At 46.8% G+C, this 19,880-nt stretch overlaps 1 protein-coding gene across 1 annotated transcript in view; it reads left to right on the top strand.

Moving 5' to 3' along the window:
- itpr3 (inositol 1,4,5-trisphosphate receptor, type 3) overlaps nt 1-19,880 on the top strand; it is a gene marked incomplete at both ends in the record, with an annotated part of 214,717 nt that overhangs the window by 137,970 nt on the left and 56,867 nt on the right. The window contains 3 exons of the mRNA XM_084436422.1: nt 4,654-4,764; nt 12,322-12,514; nt 12,816-12,935. Coding sequence (XP_084292548.1) covers nt 4,654-4,764; nt 12,322-12,514; nt 12,816-12,935 — 424 coding nt within the window. The remainder of the gene's footprint in view (nt 1-4,653; nt 4,765-12,321; nt 12,515-12,815; nt 12,936-19,880) is intronic.

Here is a 19,880-nt window from a genome sequence, read left to right as displayed (position 1 = left end):
TTAATAATACTACCAATTACAATAGGGGCTCCGCACCTTCGGTGCTTGGCCCCTAATAATTCTGGACCTCGAGGGTCTTTATTGGCCACACATGATCACACAACACATGTGAGTGGTGGGCGATACAGCACACACAACACACACATCGCAGTCATAGGTGGAATTTGTCCTCTCCATTTATCCCATCCAGGATATCCTCCTCCAAGTGCAGCCAGGAGCAGTGGGCAGCCTTGACAGTGGTAGCCATGGACCAAGTCCAAGTGCTCAGTCCAAGTCCTGGTCAGGGACAGGACTGAAGAGCATCTGTTCTTCTGCATGTTTTTCATATTGGGTTCTTTGGGAGGGAACCCTTGCAAACATGGGGAGAACATGCAAACTCCGCACAGAATGGACCGGGAGACCTTCTTGCTGTGAGGGAACAGTGCTAACTACTACACCACTGTGCTTCACTTGAGCAATTTGGGTGTTCATTGTCTTGCTCAAGACCACTTAAGCAAACTGCTGGGGTATGGAAGGTCCCCGGTTTGATCCCAGCTCCCGGAATTGTGTCAGAGTATTGCTCTACCTCCCGAGCTACATGCCGCCCCTTACCAAAAGGTTCCCAACCATTGTTGGAGTTGGATTCACCGGGGGTTTCCCCAAACGATCTTCCCAGGGATGATGCACAAGGCAATGGAGTAAACACCTCACCTGCCCTGCAGAGAGCGGCACAGCCCCCAAACTACCCACCTAACACCATCGTAATTTGGACCTCCATGGTTATGGATGTTGACATTGCTAACACTGGGAGCCAATGCTTCCCTGGAGCCAAATACATTTTAATACACTTCCCAAGTCGCAAAGCCTGTTGTGGTACACATCAATGTTATGATAGTTAATGAAAACTAACAAAAAAAAAGAAAACTAGGTGTGAAGAAACATTTTAGTTAACTGAAATAAAAATAAAAACTAGGTTTTACAAAAACCGAATCTAAATCTTAATCTATATTGTGTGTTTACAAAACTAACAACTAGACAATGTCTTTAGTTTTAGTCTTTTCATTTCATACTTCCTTTCATACATACCTCACATATACCGGTATTTTAGGTGGATATGATATCTATCCTCCATCCTCCATCCGTTTTAGCTGTGCCCCTGCACAGAAGTAGCCTGATGTGTGCCAGATGGTTTGTTTCACACGGAGTGAAACAACGTGAGCTCAAAAGATCAGGATGGTCTCACAAGGCTAGCGCAGAAGAGAAAAAAATGAAAGCTTATTGAAACTAATGAACTAAAACTAAGCATTTAAAAAAAAATAGAGCTTAACTAGCAAACCTACTTCAAAAAGTTATTAAAACTAAACTGAAATTGAAAACAAAATTAAAACAATATAAAAATAAAAACTAATGAAAAAAGCTTAACTATTATAACCTTGGTAGACATCAGATCAAACGACATGATAAAAGGGTGGTCGGAAAACCTCAGGAGCAGTTTTAAGCAACTGATCACAGACAAACTGGTGTCTCAGGCCCCGCCGCTCTCCCCGCCTGTGGCAGCCGAACACCAGAATTCTGCAGCTGAACACCGAAGGGCTCACCCCCAGTAAAATCGATGTCATCGAGCACCTGGCCTGCACCACCAAGGCCCTCGTCATCCTCCTCCAGGAGACCCACTGCGTAACAGCAGATGAGCTTAACTTTCGCTCTAGCTGGGTCTATCCTAAGCAGGAAGCAGGGCCTTGCTACGTTCGTCCATCAAAGGTTGAACTGGACTCTCGTCAACCAATCCCCGACTAGCTCGGAGATTGAGTGGTTGTGCGTGGATGTTGCCAGCTTTAAAATTGTCAACGTCTACAAGCCCCCGCCCTCGCGAATCACACCAGTGTATCTCCCAGTCTTCCCTCACCTCTGCCTCTATGCTGGCGACTTCAATTGCCAGCACAAGGATTGAGGGTACAGCACTAATACATCCGACGGAGAAAATCTGTGCTTCGGCAGCTAACAACAGCCTGGCACTGTTGTACGATCCCAAGGGCACAGCCAGCTTTGTCTCAGGTTGCTGGAAAACTGGGAAGAATCCTGACTTGGCATTTGCGAGCATTGGCGTTGATAACCGGCTCCTTGATAGACGCTTGCTAGGAAAGTTCCTGTGGTCCCAGCATCGACCATCACTGATAACCATGCCTAAACTCTCTGACTTCGTCCCGTGCGAGCCGCTGAAGCGAAGAAACTTCCAAAAGGCTAACTGGAAATGCTACCGCCTCATTACCCATAGATCCACGAGGTGCCTCCCACCACCTAACACCAACAGTGTGGACGAGGCGTACCGGGAACTCTGCGGTATACTGGTGAAAGCGGCCAAAAAATCCATCCCACACGGACGTTGCAATAGCTACAAACCGTGTTGGGATGTGGAGTGTGAGAGTCTCTATGGTGCCTTCCTCCAGGCCTCCCCAGGAGCTGAGTCAGACAGACTTGCCTCAGCCCTGCTTTCTAGACTCAGCCGAAGGAGACAAGAGCGCTGGGAAGAGGTCAATAACTCCATCGACTTCTCACACTCCAGCCGCAAAGCATAGAGTATCCTTAACAACTGGTAGGTCTAGACATTCCCCCCGTCACTGCCCCATTTGGGGTTCAGTGTCTTGCTAAAGGACACTTCAACATGTGGACGGGAGGAGGCGGGATTCGAACCACCAACTCTACGATCATCGGACAACCCGCATAAACCACATAAACGGTCTTTCGGAAACAATTTCTCCTTTTAGAACTCACAAATCCAGTTAGAGACCAAATGGGATATTTGATAGCCCTCCCCTGCGCCACAGTGATAGGGGCGTATAGACCCTCTCAGCCCTCCCCTGAGCCACAGTGATAGGGGCGTATAGACCCCCTCAGCCGTCCCCTGCACCAGTGATAGGGGCATGTAGACCCCATCAGCCCTCCTCACAGTGATAGGGACGTATAGACCCCCTCAGCCCTCCCCTGAGCCACAGTGATAGGGGCGTATAGACCCCCTCAGCCCTCCCCTGCACCACTGATAGGGGCGTATAGACCCCCTCAGCCCTCCCCACAGTGATAGGGGCGTATAGACCCCCTCAGCCCTCCCCACAGTGATAGGGGTGTATAGACCCCCTCAGCCTTCCCCACAGCGATAGGGGCGTATAGACCCCCTCAGCCCTCCCCACAGTGATAGGGGCGTATAGACCCCCTCAGCCCTCCCCACAGTGATAGGGGCATATAGACCCCCTCAGCCCACCCCACAGTGATAGGGGCATATAGACCCCCTCAGCCCTCCCCTGTGCCACTGACTTTTGACCTATGTGACCACCACTGGAGGTTTGGTCCTGATGTCTGCAATCCTCAAAATTGTTTTTTTTCCTGTTTTCCTTTTTTTCATATTATGAAATTTGACGTTGCAAAGAACCAACTTAATATAACAACCACAACAGCTTTAGGATCACTAAATGTGTATTTTTTTCCGTCAAAATCCATGTCCTGTGAGAAGTGTGAACAGCTCTGAATCTTATGGTGACATTATCTTCATTATCACCACAAGTGAGCCCCCATGCAGTTTGCATATCCGCCACATGGGGGCGTGGATGACACAATAATATACCTGCTGCAGATGACCTGCTCCTCCCTGGACAGGCCCAACAGTACAGTACGGATTATGTTCATCCATCTTAAATGGTTTCAGAGATAAACTGGAGGACACACAGGTGCATGCCCCCATAACCTCATGGATGAAGGAATACCATGAGCAGACCGCAGACTGGGAGCCTACAGAGCTGTGTGTCTGACACTGCCATAGTGGGGTGTGTGGAGGGCGACCGGGAGGAGGAGGACAGGGGGCTGGTCCAGCGCTTTGTGCAGTGGTGTGAAGAAAACCACCTGCAGCTGAACGTGGCGAAGACAAATAAGGTGCTGTGGTATACTGGGGCGCAGGCATCAAAGAAAAGGACGCCAGTATAAACTCATAAAGAAGGATGGGTCTATCATTGGATCCAGTATAAACTCATTAAGAAGAATGGGTCTATCATTGGATCCAGTATAAACTCATAAAGAAGGATGGGTCTATCATTGGATCCAGTATAAACTCATAAAGAAGGATGGGTCTATCATTGGATCCAAGCTGGTCACCAGGTGGTGGTGGAGGTCAGAATGCTGAAAAAACTGCTGGCAATCTTGGGCAATTTCCCAGCCCCTACACAGCATATCAGCCAAGCTAAAGAGCACTTTTAGCAACAGACTGATTGAACATTGGTGTGCATAGGAGCAATACAGGAGGTCATTACTGATGGGTGTAGTTTGACTGTACAATTCATCTCCCTTTGACAGGCCTGCTGACATTGAACTGTTTGTGGACTAAGCATCTGCTTTTTAACATTCTTCCCTTTGCACATGCACTTTGCACATTCAGCCCTTTGAATCATGCACTTTGCACATCAGATCAGACAAACGTTGAGTACATCTGGACTGCTATTTTATATATAGTGTTGAATATTGTGTTTATGTAGGCCTCCTGTACTTGTTATTTGGGTTTTAATGTATTTGGCTGCAATGGCGATTTAGTTTCCCTTCTGGGAGTATAAAGTCAACAATCTATTGTCTTAACGTTGTGTTTGCTTAAGGTTGTACTAATGGTGTGTTGTTTGAACGATGTTCCTCCCGCAGCTCAACCTGAACAACCGCCCACTGTCTCAGATGCTGAAGTCGACCGCTCCTGCCGAGACCGAGGAGCAGGACCCTCTAGAGTACTATGACCAGCACACATCTCAGATTGAGGTTAGAACACGACAGCAATACTATAGTTGAGCAACAAGAGTACTACAATCGTAATATACAGTAGTAATAATGTAATCATTTTCAGTTTTTCAGTACTTATTTCTGTAATAATATATCAATAGTCAACTCCTCAACGTATCCCCTTATCCTGGATGGGTAGATCAGTGTGTTAGTTGATGCAGGTTTCTTTATTTGAACACCAAGAAAACTAAATAAATAATTTTTAATTGTAGGACTGGCACACACGAACAAATGACTATCGACGGGGAGGGAATTGAAGTGGTAGATAACTACAGATACTTAGGAACAATAATAGATGTGAAACTAACATTGAGCTCTACCACAGATAATAGATGTGAAACTAACATTGAGCTCTACCACAGATGTTATCTATAAGAAAGGTCTGCAGCATTTATATGTTATGCATAAACAGTGTTGGGCAAGCTACTGAAAGTAACTACTGTAGTAAGTTACTACTGTAGTTAGCCTACTTCTTTCAGAAGTAAGTGAGTTACTTTACTGATTACTGCATATAGAAAGTAACTAGTTACTGGGGAAAGTAATTAAATTTGTGTTACTTTTCAATTATCTTATTCATGCACATGCTATAGTATATTATTGTATTTTATTATTATTATTATTATTATTATTATGTCTATGCTTAACAAAGGGTACCCAACATTCAATGGGTTAATAACTCCTAGGCTACCTCATGGCCAGTGACTTATAACATTCCTACCAACTTGCCTACCTCAAGAGGAGAAGCTTCTCAAACATTTGATCTAATGCAATACGATACAATATATAGCATGTTATCAAATGTCTGTTTTTTCCCCCAATATTTTGGCGGGGATTTTTAAATGGGTGAAATGAACACATAATAGGTAAAAGCTACAGGTTTTAAGCTTAATTTTGATGTATAGGCCTAGAAGATGATAGAACAGTCAACTCAATGTTGCAGCAGGCAAATACAGAATATAGTCACTAGAGATCAGTTTTCAATAATGTGCAGTAGCCTAAATTAAATAAATAGTGAAATGTTGCTAAAAGAATGGGCATCCACAATGATATGAATTCATAACTGACACATATTCTATAGGTGGTGTCTGTAGAAATATCAGACACGGACACAGCGGTCATGTTTAACGTCTGTTCTTTTACTGACTCTCCCAGCGCATGCCCAGTACATTGTATCAACATCTATGGATGCCCATAAGGGACATCCACTACATCTCCCCTTCTCCAAGGAATAAACAGAACATTTTCAATAAGCATTCTTAATAATATTAATACAAAAACTATGATGTAGCAACAACATCACATAACCTTTCTCTTTCCCTCACCTTACCAACAGGTAAGTGCACTAGGTTGGTAAACAACTTTTATTTATTTTTTATTTATTATTATTATTATTATTTTTATTTTTATTTTTTTACTAAGACCCGACTTTTTACTTCACATAGTCTTTGAGCCACCCTGGTGGCTTTATCTGCCGTCTTGGGATGTCTCTCCTAGGCCCTCTCCGATGGGTGCACCCGTTTCCCCCCTTGGTGCTTGCTCCTCCTGTGGGGTTGACGCTTCTTGTGGAGGCAGCTGTGGCTCAGGGAGAGCTTGTAGATGAGCCCTATTCCTTCTAACCTCCTCTGCCCCTGCACTGACCACATAGGAGCGTGGAGTGTCAGCCTTTCTGAGCACAGTAGCTGGCTGTTTTGCGGGAGAGATCCACACGGGTTGCCCAGGCCTCAGCTCTGGCTTCTGTGTGGCACGGTGTCTGCCATTAAAGTTCAGAGTCTGTGTGCGTTTCAGTTGATAGTCCTTTTTCTCAAAGGCCTTTCTTTTGGGCCACTGTGGTTTTAACTGGGACGGTGCCAGTGGCAGTGGGGAGCGAAGCTTTCTCCCGATCAGAAGCTCGGCTGGTGACGGTCCATGTTGCAATGGTGTGACTCTGTATGCTAACAGTGCCCTGTGTGGATCCTCACTCTTAAGCAACAATGCTTTGTCCGCCTTGACAGCCCTCTCTGCCTCTCCATTGCTCTGCACTTTGATATCCCCATGTGGCCCTCGTGCACACGGACCAGCATTTCTGATTGCAAAGTCTCTGGAATCACAATCCTCTGACCTTTCATTAAAAGGTCTCCTGCGCAGTAGAGCTCACTCTGGTAGATCCAGTAGGGCTTTAGCTGTTGTGGCAGCTCCTCTTTTCTTGGCCACCCTTTTTTACAGAGTTCTATGAGACGTTGGCAGACAGAGTCCTGTTGCTGCTCCTCTGCGATCTGCTGCAGCTTTGCCCTAGATGCTGGCAGGCACTGCTGTACTGCTTCCACGAAAACCTGTACTTCTCCCTCCAGCTCTCTCTCTCCTCCTCCGTCATTGTGCGCATGATGGGGGCCCTTGACAACGCATCTGCCGTTATCAACGCTTTTCCCGGGACATGGACCATTTGGTATGTATATCTCAGTAATCTGAGCAGAAAGCGCTGGATTCTTGGGGGTAGGTCATCCAGTGCTTTTGTGCCTCACAGAGCTAATAGCGGTTTGTGGTCTGTTTCTATGGTGAACTGAAGGCCTACTATATATGAGCTGAGCCTTTCACATGCCCATGTTACTGCAAGCGCCTCCTTCTCCACCTGAGCATATCTCTGTTCTGTGTCAGAGAGACTACGTGAAATATAGGCTACTGGGCGCCACTCTTTGTTCTCTTGCATTTGGGTGAGAACCGCTCCAATTCCAAAAGATGATGCGTCTGCAGACACTCTTGTCTTGGCATTCGGCCTGTATTGTGCCAACACCCTATCTGAGGCCAGCTCACTCTTCACATTTTTAAACGCGGCCTGCTGTACTTCTCCCCACACCCACTCACTGTCCTTTGCCAGTAAATCCTGTAGTGGTTTGGTAGTGTCAGTGAAAAGGGGTAGAAACTTACCCACATATGTGGCCATGCCCAGGAAACGTCTCACGTCTGCGCTATTTTGTGGAGTGGGCATGTCCACAATTGCCCTGTCCTTTTCAGGGTCTGGTGCTATGCCCTCTGCACTGACTTTGTGGCCCACAAACACCACCTCTGGCTGTGCAAATTCACACTTTTCATTTAGGGTGAGACCTGCTTCCTGAAGTCTGGAGAGGACTGCTGTGAGCCTCTCATCATGTTGGGTCTTGTCTGCTCCTCACACCAATATGTCATCCGCATGGCATACTATGCCTGTCAGTCCATCCAAGAGCTGCGACATGCGCCTCTGAAAGTGCTCTGGACCGGAGCTGATTCCGAATGGTAGAACATTGAAACAGAAGCGACCACAAGGAGTAACAAATGTAGGGAGTTCCTTGCTTCCTTCTGCTAAGGGGATCTGCCAGAATCCTGAGCGTGCATCTAGCTTGGTGAAGATCTTCGCTCCGTTCAACTGCGCCAGTGACTGCTCCACTGATGGCAATATGTGTCATTCTCTACATAATGCCTCATTGAGTTTGGTCAGATCTACGCATATCCTGATTTTTCCATTAGGCTTCACCACAGGAACCATGCCCGCACACCACTCTGTTGGCTTTGTTACCTTTGTAATGACTCCCATACTTTCCATCCTATCTAACTTCTCCTTAACCTTCTCTGTCAGGGGAATAGGCACCCTGCGTGGAGTGGTGAGTGCGTAGGGCATTGCATCTTCCTTCAGGCGAATGCTGTAGTCCCCCTCTAACCTCCCCAGGCCTGAAAACACTGTGGGGAATTATTTTTTTAACCTTTCCCCTGGGCCCTCCAGTTCGTCAACTCGCTCTACCAGTCCCAAGGCCTCAACAGCTGGCAGGCCCAATAAGGGTCTGACTAATGAATCCACCACGAACACAGGCTGGGTGACAGTCCCATTCTTGCCCTTGAGCAGACATGTGACCTGCCCTGCTACTTGCAGTACTGTGTTATTGGGCCCATACAGTCGTCTGTTTGTCTCCATCAAAGGGCCATCTCTGCTGTATTTATACAGGCTGGTGGGGATAGCAGTGACTACTGCTCCTGTGTCTATTTTGAATGAGACCACCTCTCCATTGAGTCCTATATCTGTGTGCCAGACAGAGTTATGCTCTCTCAACTCCCCCAAAAAGAATGAATCCTGTTGTAGTTCCTCTTCTTCTATCTCATGCACTGGCTGTGTAGAACGACACACTGCTGCAAAATGCCCTCTTTTATGGCACTTCCTGCGTTCTGCATTGTTAGCTGGGCATTCTCTCCAGTTATGGGGGGAGGCTCTCCCACAACTCAGGCATTCGTCTGTACCTGTTGTTGTCTCCATCTGTCTAGGTCTTGTGTGACCCATTTGTTTGTGTCCATATGCCTCCTGCCTTTTGAATGGGCGTGAGATTGCATCAACCTCTCTCCTCTCTACTGCGTGCGGAGCCCCACCACGCATCACAGTTGCTGCTTCACCATTTCCTGCTGTTTAACCTGACTGACAACCTTGGTTAAGGTTAAATTGGCATCTAACTGTAGCTTCTCTGAAAGGGTCATGTTTTGTATCCCTACAACTATGCGGTCCTGGATTAGCTCCTCCTGCAACACCCCAAAGTCACAGTGTTCTGCCAGTTTATGCACCGCTGTTATGAAGCTATCAGCAGACTCCCCGGGCTCTTGCTTGCGTACATTAAACTGTGCCCTTTCGAATATGACGTTGTGTCGCCCAACAAAGTGTTCATCAAAACACCTGACCACTGGTTCATATTTGAGTTTATCTGCCGCTGTCAACTGAGAAGCATTTAAAATGTCCTCTGCATCCTCCCCCATAAAGTACATTAGAGTATTTACTTGGAAAGCGTCCCCTTTCTGATCCAGTCCTGAAGCAACACGGTACCTCTCAAATCTCTTGATCCACCTTGGCCAGTTCTTGTTATCCGCACAGTCAAATTTCTCTGGCGGACTAACATGGAAACCGTCGTTATGAGCGCGAGCCGGTGATCCTTGCTGGGACATTATGCTAGTCAGCCAGCTAGCACTAACACGGCACTCCATAAAAAATAAATAAAAAACTATCTATTCACTCGCCGTCAGAAAAAAAATTCTCTCCTTGTTTCAATGAGAAATCAACAATTCCGATTTCTGGCGCAGGGCTAGCAACTTCTGACACCATGTAGAAATATCAGACACGGACACAGCGGTCATGTTTAACGTAACGAACGAAAAATATCAGTTTCCATCACATTTTGCCTTCCTGAATAACGTATCGGGATCCGAATCACAGGGCGGGTCCATGAGCCATAGCCAGCCGACCATTCGCCTCCATTCATCTTTTGGACTATGATTACACAAAAACTACCAGACCGATTTTCATGAAACTCGCTGGACGGTAGGGCTGTCATGGTGAATAAATTCCCCCAGCGGTACAAAAGGGTGGTGCTACACCATGGGATGCAATATTATTGCAGCTTAGAATTAAACAAATCTCTAAGCAGGCTAGAAACTTTAAGAATATAAATAAATAAATATAGGCTAATGCTTTTGTAAAATGGTTACCAAAGAAAGACAAGACAAACTGTAAAATAGTTATGTTACAGCCTTATTCCAATTCCCTTTCCCCCGCAAAATTTTCAGCACAATACCCCTTAATGACAACATGAGAAGGTTTTTTGGATTTTTTTGCAAATGTATAAAAAAAAACAAAAAAAAACTACAATATCACATGTACATAAGTATTCACTCCCTTTGCTATTGAGCTCAGCTGCATCCTGTTTCCACTGATCATCCTTCAGATGTTTCTACAACTTCGAGTCCACCTGTGGTAAATTCAACGGCAACCAGCTTGTCAGAGAAGCCTAGTAGCCTACTACCCTGTAGAAGTTGACTGCCCCTGTAGCAGTGCTCTACTGCCCCTCGTGTTTGTGGGTGGTAATATTATTTCACCGCCGCTGCCACTGTCATTGTTGCTCTGACTACGTGGTTGAGCGAAGTATTGAAGTTTGTCTGACTGTATATCATACATTGCCGGCCTTTGGGTTTCATTCGACTTTTATAGATTGAGTGAAAATTATATATAAAAATCCCAAATCACAGATCAGAGTAAATAGATGCTGCTCAGATTTGTTCTCCCTCAAAAGCGGAGTCAGAGAGGGAGACTGTCTGAGTCAACTATTATTTACTGCAAGTATTGAACTGTTGGCCGAATAAATAAGACAAAATAAGGACATTAAGGGAATTAAGGATGAAGGGAGTAGGCTAGACCACAAAGTATCATTATTTGCGAATGATTTATAGATTGATCCATCCTCATTGCTCCGTTGAACAATCTGAATGAATATGGAGAAATATCTGTATATTTGACCAATGAAACCAAATCAGTAGCTATGATGGTTTCAGGTACTGTATCTATTTTCTCCTTCCAGTTTTATCCTTTTCATCAATACAATGTCATATTGTCATATTGTATCACATTTATAAACATGTCTCGTTGCTTGGTAAGGTATTTAGAGTTGTACAGGGGTACCCCGGTGGCTCAGTGGGTTGGGGCGCTTACCATATAAAGGCTAGTCCTTACCGCAGCGGCGTGGGTTCGAATCCGGCCCACGCCCTTTGCTGCATGTCTTCCCCTCTCTCTCTCTCCCACCTTTCCTGTCTGTCCTTCAACTGTATATCCCATTAAAGCAGAAATGCCTTAAAAAATATCACAATGCATGTAGTCTACTGTAGATTCATAACATTATGGTTAGGCTATACATGTTATGGTAGACTGCCCTCTCTCTTGCTCTCGCTTGCTATGGTGGTCCACTAGGAAGGCTATGTTACGGCTATGTTACGGCCATTTCATTCATCGCATAGGCCAATAGCCTACACATAAAAAAATAAAAAAATAAAAAATAGATTATTCGTATTTTATTTTTTAAGGAATCAGAATATGTAGACATTTTATTTTTGTCTTTTTTTAATACAACAATTAAAATTATGCTCAGACGGAATTATTTTCCTGCACAAAAATCGGTAATTACCAGTTAACGGAAACCCTTCCACCGAGTTTGGTGAAAATCGGTCCAGTAGTTTTTGTGTAATCCTGCTAACAGACAAACAGAACACACACACAAACACGGCACCGAAAACATGACTCTGGCGCTGCGCTGTCGCTGGGGTGGAGGTGACGCGCTGGTCTGCGGAGCCGACTAGCATGGGCATGCTAGGTGCATGGGCCAACCTAGAACCCATCCAGTTTTGGAGCAGATCGGAATCACGGGCGGGTCCGTGAGCCACCCTAACACAGCCGGGCCAACCATTCACCTCCATTCATCTTTTGGACTTGAGGAGTGAAAAATGTGCAGTCGTGCCTACAGTACCAGTGCTGTATTGCTGAACAAACTTTGAAACAAAGTAAGCGGACGTCTGTAGGGAAGGATGCTGCAGCTTCTAATATATAGAGCATGCTGGTAATATGCTGTGCACAGGTGTGTGGTTATGTACAGGTGTTGTGTTGCTGGTGCTGTCATAGTGTTGGTCAGTATTGTAGTTGTCTGTTTGACTGTTTCCCCCATGCTCCTGCTCTCTCCCTCCTTCCTTCTTTCCGTCTCTCTTCCTTCTCTTCCGTCTCTTTCTTCTCAGATTGTGCGTGACGACCGCAGTATGGAGCAGATTGTGTTCCCTGTCCACCCCATCTGTGAGTTCCTGACGGAGGAGTCCAAGTTCCGTGTGTTCAACACCACAGAGCAGGACGAGCAGGGCAGCAAGGTCACTCACTTCTTCCAGCAGGCCTCCTTCCTGCACAACGAGATGGAGTGGCAGAAGAAACTACGGAGTAAGTGGAGTAGGACATGTGTGTGTGTACTGCATGCACAGGAACGTTACGTGTGTGAGCGAACATGTTACAAGATGTGAACACAGAATCTGTGTGTGTGTGTGTGTGTGTGTGTGTGTGTGTGTGTGTGTGTGTGTGTGTGTGTGTGTGTGTGTGTGTGCGTGTGTGTGTGTGCGTGTGTGTGTGCGTGTATGTACTGTATGTGTGTGTGTGTGTGCATGTGCGTGCGTGTGTGTGTGTGTGTGTGTGTGTGTGTGTGTGTGTGTGCATGTGTGGGTGTGCGTGTGTGTGTGTGTGTCAGGTATGCCGGTGCTGTACTGGTTCTCCAGGAGGATGACTCTGTGGGGCTCCATCTCCTTCAACCTTGCCGTCTTCATCAACCTGATCATCGCCTTCTTCTACCCCTATGACTCGGGACAAGGTAGGGCGAGCAGAACGGGGTGTGTGTGTGTGTGCGGTTATATACATGTGTGTGTGTTACAGCAAGAGAGAAACACAAACCAAAATCAGTATCGGTTCCCTAACTGACCCACACAATTAAAAGTAAAATTAAGCACAGCAACTACTTATGGTGAATCAGTGTTGTTTATTAGCACCTAGGTTTGACACAGCTGGTGCTCGCTGATCGGCTCATCTATTCTAGCGTAGTCGACATCCCTCATCAGCCAAGCACTGCTAGTTAGCTTGCTGTGTGCTTCTCAGCTGCTCGTCTCACACTCGCATGTGTGCTCTAAAGTACGTATTTGGCAAGGAGGAAGCACGATGCACCTACTGTACACCCACAGACAGGGCTGGACTGGGACTAAAATTAGGCCCTGCCATGTGGCTCAGACCGGCCCATCAACATCCTGGCAGTTTGTTCAATGTAAATCTACCATTCATAAAAACCGCAATAGGATTTTTTCAGGAGGGGTGGTAGGCCCCCCGGAACTACTAGTGTTGTCTGTTGCTGGGCGAGCATGTCACGGATACATGGTGTCAACAGTGTCGTCATAGATGTAAGGTGTTTATCTTAAAGTGCATTTCTCTACACTGAGCTGAAATGAAACCAGTGCACATAACTACAAAAACATATTACTAGAGAAAATAACATTTAAACAGCTGAAAGCTAAACAGCTGAAAAGAAATTGCAAAAGCATTGCTGAAAATGCATAGGGAATAGGGGAAAATGGGAACTAACAGTCCACAACACAGATTCAAGATTATGCCCTACATTTGTAGTTACTAACATCAGAATACATGGACTGTGGTTACAGACAACAAACTAGCCCTCATTTACTAAACGAACGAATGGCAGAAAACTGGGTGTACGGTCATTTCCACACCAAGTTCGGCATTTATCAGTTTGGACATGAGTGGAGGCTCCGCTCAAATCTCACGTCTCGAGTCTCAGCTTGTGTACGCAAGTCTGAGAACTGTCATGAGACTGCTTCTGACTGGCATCTGAGCATATATGCAGCCATCACCTAAAAATATAAAGCCTATGATTAAATATTTTGTTAAGGCCTAGACTATGTGTCATATCCTAACATGAATGGGTAAACAGGTTTTTGGTGTGTAATTTCACATTCATTTTGAGATCTTACTTTTTAGGCTGAATAGTGTAATGAGTAGGCTATCTTAATAGGCTGAATAGAGTAACAAATAGGCTATCTTTCATTTCTAAAGCTATAAATGATGCTCGGAGAGCACAGACCTCCACCCATGAATGTGTTCCGTGGCTGTGTGTGCACGTGCGTGCAAGCAGGACATGTTTGGTATTGCTGCAATCATTAGGTTAAGAGCTTTATGCAAGTCAGAACCCCCTTGTCTCTGTGACCTTCCCATGCCAAGATATGGCCTTTTCATCCATCCATCCATCCCTCTTCATCCGCTTATCCGGGGTCAGGTCGCGGAGGCAGCAGCTCCAGCAGAGGGCCCCAGACATCCCTTTCCCTAGCAGCATCAACCAGCTCTGCCTGGGGAATCTTTAGCCGCTCACAGGCCAGTGCGGAGATGTAGTCCCGCCACCTAGTCCTGGGTCTACCCCGCGGCCTCCTCCCAGCCGGACACGCCTGGAACACCTCCCTAGGGAGGCGCCCAGGAGGCATCCTCACTAGATGCCCGAACCACCTCAACTGGCTCCTTTCGACGCAAAGGAGCAGCGGCTCTACTCCGAGTCTCTCCCGGATGACTGAACTTCTCACCTGATCTCTCAGGGAGACCCCAGCCACCCTCCGGAGAAAACTCATTTCGGCCGCTTGTATCCGTGATCTCGTTCTTTCGGTCATGACCCATCCTTCATGACCATAGGTGAGGGTGGGTACGAAGATAGATCGGTAGATCGAGAGCTTTGCCTTTTGGCTCAGCTCTCTTTTCGTCACAACAGTGCGGTAAAGCGACTGCAGAACCGCACCAGCTGCTCCGATTCTCTGGCCAAACTCCCTCTCCATGGTTCCCTCACTCGTGAACAAGACCCCCAGATACTTGAACTCCTTCACTTGGGGTAAGGACTCATTTCCTCATTTCATTTCCTGGACAGACCACCGGTTTCCTGCTGAGAACCATGGCCTCAGATTTAGAAGTGCTGATTCTCATCCCGGCCGCTTCACACTCAGTTGCGAACCTATCCAGAGAGTGCTGGAGGTCGCAGGCAGATGAGGCCATCAGGACCACATCATCTGCAAATAGCAGCAACGTGATCCCCAGCTCACCGAACTGCAAACCCACCTCCCCACGGCTACGCCTCGATATCCTGTACATGAAAATCACAAACAGGATTGGTGACAAAGCACAGCCCTGGCGGAGGCCAACCCCCACCGGAAAGGAAGACGACTTACTGCAAAGGACCCGGACACAGCTCTTGCTCTGGGTGTACAGGGATTGGATGGCCCTAAGTAGGGACCCCCTCACCCCATACTCCCGCATAACCCTCCACAAGACCTCTCGAGGGACCCGGTCGTAAGCCTTCTCCAAGTCCACAAAACACATGTAGACAGGTTGGGCAAACTCCCAAGCCCCCTCCAAGATCCTCGCGAGAGTGAAGAGCTGGTCGGTGGTTCCACGACCAGGACGAAAACCGCATTGTTCCTCTTCGATCTGAGGTTCGACTATCGGCCGGACCCTCCTTTCCAGCACCTTGGAGTAAACTTTCCCTGGGAGGCTGAGTAATGTGATGCCTCTATAATTGGCACACACCCTCTGGTCCCCTTTTTTGAATATTGGGACCACCACCCCAGTCTGCCACTCATTTGGCACTGACCCAGACTTCCACGCAATGTTGAAGAGGCGTGTCAACCAAGACAGCCCCTCAACACCCAGCGCCTTCAGCATTTCTGTACGGATCTCATCAGTCCCTGGGGCTCTGCCACTGTGGAGTTGTTTGACTACCTCAGTGACCTCCTCCAAGGAAATTGACGACCCCCCATCATCTTCCAACTCTGCCTCGATCGTAGAGGGTGGATTAGTCGGGTTCAGGAGTTCCTCAAAGTTCTCCTTCCAACGCTCAACAATTTCCTCAGTTGAGGTCAGCAGTGTGCTGCTGTATACAGCTTGGATGGTCCCCCGCTTTCCCTTCCTGAGGTGTCTGATGGTCTTCCAGAAACACTTTGGTCCCGACCGAAAGTCCTTCTCCGTGGTTTCTCCGAACTCCTCCCACACCCGCTGCTTTGCCTTGGTCACGGCCGAAGCCGCAGCCCTCCGGGCCAGTCGATACACTGCAACTGCTTCTGGGCTCTCCCGGGCTAACATATCCCGGAAGGCCTCCTTCTTCAGTCGGACGGCTTCCCTGACCACCGCTGTCCACCACGGTGTCAGAGGGTTACCGCCCTTGAGGTACCTATGGCCCTCAGGCCACAGCTCCCAGCCGCAGCTTCAGCAATGGAGGCTTTGAACACCGACCACTCATGCTCGATGTCCCCAACCTCCACAGGGATGCCTGAGAAGCTCCGCCAGAGGTGGCAATTGAAATCTCTCCGGACAGGCTCTTCCTCCAGACGTTCCCAGTTCACCCTCACTACACGCTTGGGTTTTCCAGTTCTGTCCAGAAGCTTCCCCCGCCATCGAAACCAGCTCACCACCAGATGGTGATTAGTGGACAGCTCTGCCCCTCTCTTTACCCGAGTGTCCAAAACACATGGCCTCAGATCAGATGATACAATAACGAAATCGATCATCGACCTTCGGCCTAAGGTGTTCTGATGCCAGGTGTACTTGTGGGCATCCTTGTGTTCGAACATGGTGTTTGTTATGGACAAACCGTGACTAGCACAGAAGTCCAACAACAAAACACCACTCGGGTTCAGATGGTGGTGGCCATGCCTCCCAATCACGCCCCTCCAAGTTTCTCCATCATTGCCTACGTGTGCATTGAAGTCCCCCAGTAGGACAGTGGAGTCCCCTGCAGGAGCCCCAAATAGGACTCCACTTAGGGTCTGCAGGAAGGCCGAGTACTCTGAACTGATGTTCGGTGCATAAGCACAAACCACAGTCAACCCCCTAAAAAAATGCCTGGAGGTGAATGGGCGGCTGTTTGGGCAGCTCTGTGGCGCCCCCCTCAGGTCCTAGCCAGCAGGGTGCAGTGCACTGCACTCCTGGCTATAATATTGTTGTTTCTCAGTTCCTCCGGCACGGGAAACTTCATATCACTTGACACATGTAAAACAAGGAGCAGATAACCGAGGAGCAGATAAACGAGGAGCAGATAAACAAGAAGCAGATAAACGAGGAGCAGATAAACGAGGAGCAGATAAACGAGGAGCAGATAAACAAGGAGAAGATAAACAAGGAGCAGATAAACAAGGAGAAGATAAACAAGGAGCAGATAAACGAGGAGCAGATAAACGAGGAGCAGATGAACAAGGAGCAGATAAACAAGGGGCAGATAAACAAGGGGCAGATAAACAAGGAGCAGATAACCGAGGAGCAGATAAACAAGGGGCAGATAAACAAGGGGCAGATAAACAAGGAGCAGATAAACAAGCAGATAAACAAGGAGCAGATAAACAAGGAGCAGATAAACGAGGAGCAGATAAACAAGGAGCAGATAAACAAGCAGATAAACAAGGAGCAGATAAACGAGGAGCAGATAAACGAGGAGCAGATGAACAAGGAGCAGATAAACAAGGGGCAGATAAACAAGGAGCAGATAACCGAGGAGCAGATAAACAAAGGGCAGATAAACAAGGGGCAGATAAACAAGGAGCAGATAAACAAGCAGATAAACAAGGAGCAGATAAACAAGGAGCAGATAAACGAGGAGCAGATAAACAAGCAGATAAACAAGGAGCAGATAAACAAGGAGCAGATAAACGAGGAGCAGATAAACAAGCAGATAAACAAGGAGCAGATAAACAAGGAGCAGATAAACAAGCAGATAAACGAGGAGCAGATAAACGAGGAGCAGATAAACGAGGAGCAGATAAACGAGGAGCAGATAAACAAGGAGCAGATAAACGAGGAGCAGATAACCGAGGAGCAGATAAACAAGGGGCAGATAAACAAGGGGCAGATAAACGAGGAGCAGATAAACAAGGAGCAGATAAACAAGGGGCAGATAAACAAGGAGCAGATAAACGAGGAGCAGATAAACGAGGAGCAGATAAACAAGGGGCAGATAAACAAGGGGCAGATAAACAAGCAGATAAACAAGCAGATAAATAAGGAGCAGATAAACGAGGAGCAGATAACCGAGGGGCAGATAAACGAGGGGCAGATAAACGAGGGGCAGATAAACGAGGAGCAGATAAACGAGGAGCAGATAAACGAGGAGCAGATAAACGAGGAGCAGATAAACGAGGAGCAGATAAACGAGGAGCAGATAAACAAGGGGCAGATAAACAAGCAGATAAACAAGCAGATAAACAGGGGGCAGATAAACAAGGAGCAGATAACAGAGGAGTAGATAAACAAGGGACAGACAAACGAGGGGCAGATAAACGAGGAGCAGATAAACGAGGAGCAGATAAACGAGGAGCAGATAAACTAGGAGAAGATAAACAAGGAGCAGATAAACAAGGAGCAGATAAACAAGGAGCAGATAAACGAGGAGCAGATAAACGAGGAGCAGATGAACAAGGAGCAGATAAACAAGGGGCAGATAAACAAGGGGCAGATAAACAAGGAGCAGATAACCGAGGAGCAGATAAACAAGGGGCAGATAAACAAGGGGCAGATAAACAAGGAGCAGATAAACAAGCAGATAAACAAGGAGCAGATAAACAAGGAGCAGATAAACGAGGAGCAGATAAACAAGGAGCAGATAAACAAGGAGCAGATAAACAAGCAGATAAACAAGGAGCAGATAAACGAGGAGCAGATAAACGAGGAGCAGATGAACAAGGAGCAGATAAACAAGGGGCAGATAAACAAGGAGCAGATAACCGAGGAGCAGATAAACAAAGGGCAGATAAACAAGGGGCAGATAAACAAGGAGCAGATAAACAAGCAGATAAACAAGGAGCAGATAAACAAGGAGCAGATAAACGAGGAGCAGATAAACAAGCAGATAAACAAGGAGCAGATAAACAAGGAGCAGATAAACGAGGAGCAGATAAACAAGCAGATAAACAAGGAGCAGATAAACAAGGAGCAGATAAACGAGGAGCAGATAAACAAGCAGATAAACGAGGAGCAGATAAACGAGGAGCAGATAAACGAGGAGCAGATAAACAAGGAGCAGATAAACAAGGAGCAGATAACCGAGGAGCAGATAAACAAGGGGCAGATAAACAAGGGGCAGATAAACGAGGAGCAGATAAACAAGGAGCAGATAAACAAGGGGCAGATAAACAAGCAGATAAACAAGGAGCAGATAAACGAGGAGCAGATAAACAAGGAGCAGATAAACAAGGGGCAGATAAACAAGCAGATAAACAAGCAGATAAATAAGGAGCAGATAAACGAGGAGCAGATAACCGAGGGGCAGATAAACGAGGGGCAGATAAACGAGGGGCAGATAAACGAGGAGCAGATAAACAAGGAGCAGATAAACGAGGAGCAGATAAACGAGGAGCAGATAAACGAGGAGCAGATAAACGAGGAGCAGATAAACAAGGGGCAGATAAACAAGCAGATAAACAAGCAGATAAACAGGGGGCAGATAAACAAGGAGCAGATAACAGAGGAGTAGATAAACAAGGGACAGACAAACGAGGGGCAGATAAACGAGGAGCAGATAAACAAGGAGCAGATAATCGAGGAGCAGATAAACAAGGGGCAGATAAACAAGGGGCAGATAAACAAGCAGATAAACAAGCGGCAGATAAACAAGCAGATAGACAAGGGGCAGATAAACAAGGAGCAGATAAACAAGGAGCAGATAAACGAGGAGCAGATAAACGAGGAGCAGATAAACAAGGAGCAGATAAACAAGGGGCAGATAAATGAG

Source organism: Borostomias antarcticus, assembly GCF_949987555.1.
Source record: "Borostomias antarcticus genome assembly, chromosome: 3".
NCBI classification, from domain to species: Eukaryota; Metazoa; Chordata; class Actinopteri; order Stomiiformes; family Stomiidae; genus Borostomias; species Borostomias antarcticus.
Note: the sequence above shows the minus strand (reverse complement) of the source record. Positions and strands in the feature narration are given on the sequence as shown.